Source organism: Myotis davidii, unplaced genomic scaffold, assembly GCF_000327345.1.
Source record: "Myotis davidii unplaced genomic scaffold, ASM32734v1 scaffold59, whole genome shotgun sequence".
NCBI lineage: Eukaryota > Metazoa > Chordata > Mammalia > Chiroptera > Vespertilionidae > Myotis > Myotis davidii.
The window spans coordinates 8658825-8664952 of record NW_006293001.1 but is presented as its reverse complement, the minus strand read 5'-3'; the positions used below and the strand labels follow the sequence as shown (position 1 = coordinate 8664952).

Below are 6128 nucleotides of genomic sequence, written 5' to 3'. Positions count from 1 at the left end.
CCCCTTCCTCCCTCCCTCCCTCCCTCCCTCCTCGCCTCCCTCCCAGTCCTTGCTTTCTTATAGCCCCTCAATTTACCACTCCCTTTGGGAAACTTCTCCACACCGTCACCTTCCCATAGTCTCCATTCAGAGACTGCTTTCATACCATATCCTGTGCATTCCTCCATCACAGCACCTATTACTATTTTATTTTTGCTTCTCGGATTAATTGCCTCCCTCCCTCTCTCTCTCTCTCACTTTATTATAAATACCTTGAAGACAGTGTCCCCACTTCTCTATGACTCAGTTTCCTCATCTGTACAATAGTATGTGGGCCAGTTCCTGGCTCAAAGTAAGTGCTCAATATAAGCTATTATGAGTAGTACTATTAGCAATATTGTGTTTTCTAAATCTGAATAGGTGGAATGTTTTACAATTTTCTGGAAAATGAGTGGAGAAAGCACAATGATTGGTTTTCCTACTTTGAAAGAAAGAGGTGAAATTTTTACCCTGATTTAGATTTTCTATGGTGAGAAAAGGGAAAAGAGGAGAAAAGGCATAAAAATTTCACAAAGAGGAAAGTGGTCTTTTTTTTCTTTTCTTTTCCCTGTACCTAGTTCTAATTTCCTTTCTGGTATTTTTGCTGGTGTTTTCCAAACTTGGCAACTCTGTGACTATGAAAGGCTGTTGATGAGAGGGCTGGGCGGTCATACCGCAGAGATATCCCCCAGTCGTACCTGGCAGTGTCGGCTTATCAGAGCTGTCTGAGGGTGGTGTTTGTGTGCATGTGAACTCAGGTATCTCTTCTTCAGATGTTCTGCAATGAGAATTTTTTTTTTTCCCCTCGAACAAGGGAGGAAACCCAAGCCAGATCATTCCTGGTTCTATGTATCAGAATTATATCCATTCTAAACTTTTGGGCATGGATATATTCTAGGTTCATCTCATGTTGTAGCTCAGTTTTTTTTTTTTTTAAAGAATTTTGAATGTTACTGAAATGTGCTCCAACTCTGACACGAAATTTATATATGCAGTAGGAGGAAAATGTATGTCTAAAATATGCTTAGTTTAAACCATGTCCATATTTTAACTTACAGGAAGAGAAATTCTCACAGCTAACAGGGTGGAAAGTGTTGAAAGTTTGACTTTTGACTGGATTTCAAAGAATCTCTATTGGACAGATCTTTCTTATAGGAGTGTGAGTGTCATGAGGCTAGCTGATAAATCGAGACGGGAAATAATCCGGAATTTAAATAATCCACGATCAATCGTAGTTCATCCTATTGCTGGGTAAGTGTGTTCTTGTTTTCCCGAGAGCTTGAAACTGAATAGCTTTTAGAGTTAATGAAAAGTGATGTCATAGGGATTTGGCAAGTTCAGCAAATAAAAGATTAACTATATAAATTGAAATCACCTTAAATTTTATCCCTTTAAGTAATCACTTCATCTCCTTCAAAAAACTTTCTTAGTTTCAACTTCCCTAGTCTTAATAGAAGTGGTTGTTTTTCCTCCCACAATTGCAGGGGACCAAACAATGTGATACAGATTCATTAGGGAAGGAGTGAATATGCAGCAGAACTAAGCAATCCCAAAGTTAAAAAAGTTAAAAAAAAAGCCAAAGTTAAAAAACCAGCCCCCCTTTAGTTATCTTGACTCTTATCTTTAGTCTGTGTTCTCTTAACCCTTAACCTTTAGCTCCGCCTCAGGGATTTTTTGGAGAAAAAGACAGCTCAGACAAAATTGGCCCCTTACTTTAAGACAGGGAGGTCCAGAATTCCAAGAAAACTCACCCAAGTTCACCTAATGCAGAGCAAGGAGCTGGTGGGGTGCTATAGGCCCCTGCTGGTACCTAGCATGGGTCTGGGTCTGCAAGGTGGTCCTGGGTGGGACTGCTTGGAATCCTGCCACACTACACCACCGTAAGACCACCCAAGTCCCAGCACCTGTTGTATTTGAATGGAACAACAGAAGAAAAAAAGACTGATAATTCACTAAAGCCTGTTCACTTGGCACATAGTAAGCACTGTACATGTACAATGTCATCTAATCCGAAAGCTAGTTTGTGAGTGGGGTATATATAATGCCTGTTTTAGAGATAATTAATCTGAGGCTCAGAGAGATATAAAGTAACCTGCTCAGGAACCCACACTTTAAAAAATATATATTTTTAAAGATTTCAGAGAAGAAGGGAGAGGGAGAGGGAGAGGGAGAGGGGGAGGGGAAGGGGGAGAGAGAGAGAAACATCAGTGATAGGTTGTCTCCTGCACGCCTCCTACTGTGATTGAACCTGCAACCTGTGCATGTGCCCTGACGGGAATTGTGGTTCATAGGTCAATGCTCAATCATGTTGAGGGTTCCACACTTTTTAAGCAACAGGTAATATTTAAATTCTTGTTTGACTGGAAAGCCTGTGTCTAATAACTGTATTCTGTCTCTATAATATATTATATTTTAATTTTCTCCTTATGAAATAAACATAAGAAAACCAATATTATTGATAAGAAATTTTATTACCCTATAGACTAGAGAGTTAAATTGTTGATTTTTGAATGAATTTATGTTAAACTAAATTTTTGGCATTTGGTTTTGAAAAGCTGTTACATTCCTTTCTTAATGACTCCATTTAAATAATATGAAATCATATTTCAGAAAAGACTAAATTTAATTCCTAAGGCTCTTATGAAAGAAACCCCCCTCCCCCCACAAAAGCTTATCTTTTTGCTGCTCCTTAGAATAAAAAGAGATGTTCTGAGTAAGATAATATTTAAGAGTCATTTTCATTAGGGATGAAATGCTTGCCTACAAATTAATCTATTCCTCGTGGAAGATGACTGAAGAGTGATGTAGTGGATCCAGGATGTTAAATCCAGAGAAAAATCATTTTCTTGCTCACAGCTTATTATTTCATTTGAACAACATGGAATATTTAAAATGTAACTTAAATTTGTGTCTTTAAAAAAAATCTACTTGATGACATAATTGTAGGTCCTATGTCTGGTACAGTGGCTCTGCTCTGGATGTCCATTTCATGTTATTTGTCTTTGTGGATTTGGTGATATATTGAAAATTGAACCTTTAATTAAGAATTAGATCAGTTGTATACTAAATATGCTCAATAAACAGATACTTGCCCCCCTCTCCCCATGGAAGCCTAATAGCATATAAAGAAAATGAAATTATCTGCAGCAAGTCCCTGGAGAATCTGTGTTTGTGTTAAATCTTTCTAAGGTATGTAATATGTCCCAGTGTTAACATCTTTGATTCATCACTGCTTTTTGTAGGTATATATTCTTCACTGATTGGTTCCGTCCTGCTAAAATTATGAGAGCGTGGGGAGATGGATCTAACCTTTTGCCTATAGTAAATACTACTCTTGGATGGCCCAATGGATTGGCCATTGATTGGGGGTAAGTAGGAATCACCCTAAATTACTGAGTTCCCATGCCCGCCCCTGTACCCACCAGAGCCTCTCAGCCCACAGTTCCTTTCAAGGTGCACAAATTTGTGCACTGCGTCCCTAGTAACAACATAAAAGACACCAGTTTCTGCTGGGACAAAAACTACCACATTCATGAATATTCTGAGGAAATTGCTAAAGGAGCAGAATGATATGACCTCGTAGAAGGTCAGTATGGAGGAGATAAGGCCTAAACCTCATTAGAAGTAGGATAGGGATTTGATGAAATGGAGGTCATGTGTAATTGTTAGAGGGAGCATCTTGAGGCTAGAAAATCTTTGGTGTCAATCAAATGTATATTTGTCTATATTTACTCTGGGAGAATTTTTGAAGTAGATATAATTCTCAAAAAATTGATGATCTATTTAGGAGTATAGGAAAAAGTGACAGGGTAAATAAGCTTATAGATATGCCAAAGTAGTTTATAGGAGAAAATAGGGAAGAAATGAATTTAACTTTTCAAACATAATTAGCTACCAATATTTTTCTTCATTTATTTATTTAACAAGGAGAAAAATTCCTAACTTGACAACATTTCAAGTTTTCTGAGACACTTAATTGAAAATCACTACATAAAAGTAGCTATATCTTTTTTTGGGGGGTGGGGGGAAGTGGATGCATAAAACTTGAATTTTATTGAGTATAATTTATTTTAAAAATGTTTATTAAATGTGTCAATGGAACATACTGTTTTTGAATATCCTCATTTGCTATTTTCTGGATAACAACTAACTAAATACTTTATTATTTTAGTGCTTTACGATTGTACTGGGTAGATGCCTTATTTGATAAAATTGAGCACAGCACCTTTGATGGTTTAGACAGACGAGTCCTGGGCCATATACAGCAGATGACACATCCGTTTGGACTGACCGTCTTTCAAGGTATGTTCTGGAGTGATAAAAGTGTGTGCTGCTTTTATCTTCGCAAGTTGTAATAGCAGACTCGCCCTCATTTAGCAATCTCACAATTCTGGTAAATCTCACTTTAGAATACAAAAATGAAAATGCTGCTATTATGTATAGACAAAATGCTTGGTTTTTTGATTGAATAGTTCACTTTTAGAGTATATTTTTTGTTTAAGATGCTGTTAGATAATAACATCGACAACTTGTATGGGTATAGCACATTATAGAATACACATATTATACAATTTAACTAGCCAAGTACTTTATTATATAAATATTAAACAAAGAAGTAGTAAATTACAGCCTTCATCATTTTGAAGAATAAAACAGCAACAGCTGTAGTAACACTGTATCATTTCATTCTCTGATGGTTGCAAGAACCTCTTCAGAATTTTTGTGGAAAAACTATTACATATATATTCATCAACTGTATACTCACTGAATAACTGAAGCTTTTTAGTCACAGTATTGGGTAACATCATCTTTGTTATATAGAAATGTTAACAGTGATCACACTAATGTATCAGTTATCCTTCTCTCAGCTTTCCTCTTTTTTTTCTTCTTTTTTTTTAACATATTTATTCTTGAAAGTATTGCATATGTCCCCTTTATTTCCCCCCTTTGACCCTCTTTTTTTAAAAATAATTTTTTGTGTGTTTTGGTTTTTGTTAACCCTCACCCAAGGATATTTTTCCCATTGATTTTTAGAGAGAGTGGAAGGGAGGGAGGTGTAGAGAGAGAGAGAGAGAGAGAGAAACATCAATGTAAGAGACACATTGATTGGTTGCCTTCTGCATGCAGGATCGAACCTGCAAACTAGGTACGTGCCCTTGACCTGGAATCGAACCCATGACTCTTCCATGCAGGGGCCAGTGCTCTAACCATTGAGAACACTAGCCAGGGCTCAACTCCACTCTCGAGTGTAGTAGGCATGCAATTTTGAGTTGAGTTGCTGGGAATAAGAATGTAGCTTGGCACATAAAACTGGAGATTTCTTTAGTCTTGAAGACATGGATCTGTGAATAATTGCATGGTTTCAACGGCCAGGCCAAAGGGTGCGGAGAGACTAAAATCTACCCCGGTTTTGTTTGACAAATCATAAGTAGTCTAGTTTGGGGGTGCCCTTTTGTGATCAACCAAAGGCCTTATTCATAATGCTAGTTGTGTCCCTGGTTGAAACCTCCTACTCTGAATAATTAGCTCAGTGCTTTAAAAAAAGCTAGACACTGAATATAAATCAAAGACTTTCTCACATGCATATAGTGTGGAATGAATAGCTAGTAAATATATTGCGTAGTCCATCCTGCTGTCTGTTTATCTGCGAAGGAGTGCATGGTATTTAAAAGTATTTAAGCAATGCTTTTATGAGATTTTTGATGAGTCAATTATATTCACCCCCTCCATAGATTCACTCCCTTTTCAATAATGATATTTGCTGTCACACAGGAACATTATGGAAATGTTAAATTTTATCTGCTCTTTGCTGGAATGTTCTGGGATTGAATAAAAATGCATTTGCAGTGACTTTTGGTTTCAGCAGTATGAAAAAAATTTTGAGTGCAAACCCATGAGAGCACAGCATTCTCAAAATAATAATAATCTACACTAATAAAAGAGAAAAATGGTAATTGGCGTACGACGCTACCCTTTTCATTGGCTAATCAGGGCTATATGCAAATTAACCGCCAACAAGATGGTGGTTAATTTGCATATGTAGGCACAATGCAGGGAGGCGAAAGGGAAAGCAGGAAGAAGCCCCCTGCCACTGACAGTGATCGGAAACC

General features: G+C 37.2%; 1 protein-coding gene across 1 annotated transcript in view; it reads left to right on the top strand.

Annotated features, from left to right (window-relative positions):
• The window catches only part of LRP2 (LDL receptor related protein 2), a gene marked incomplete at its 5' end in the record, with an annotated part of 158131 nt that overhangs the window by 44311 nt on the left and 107692 nt on the right, over nucleotides 1–6128 (top strand). Inside the window, 3 exons of the mRNA XM_015565782.1 lie at nucleotides 1077–1269; nucleotides 3261–3386; nucleotides 4190–4320. Coding sequence (XP_015421268.1) covers nucleotides 1077–1269; nucleotides 3261–3386; nucleotides 4190–4320 — 450 coding nt within the window. The remainder of the gene's footprint in view (nucleotides 1–1076; nucleotides 1270–3260; nucleotides 3387–4189; nucleotides 4321–6128) is intronic.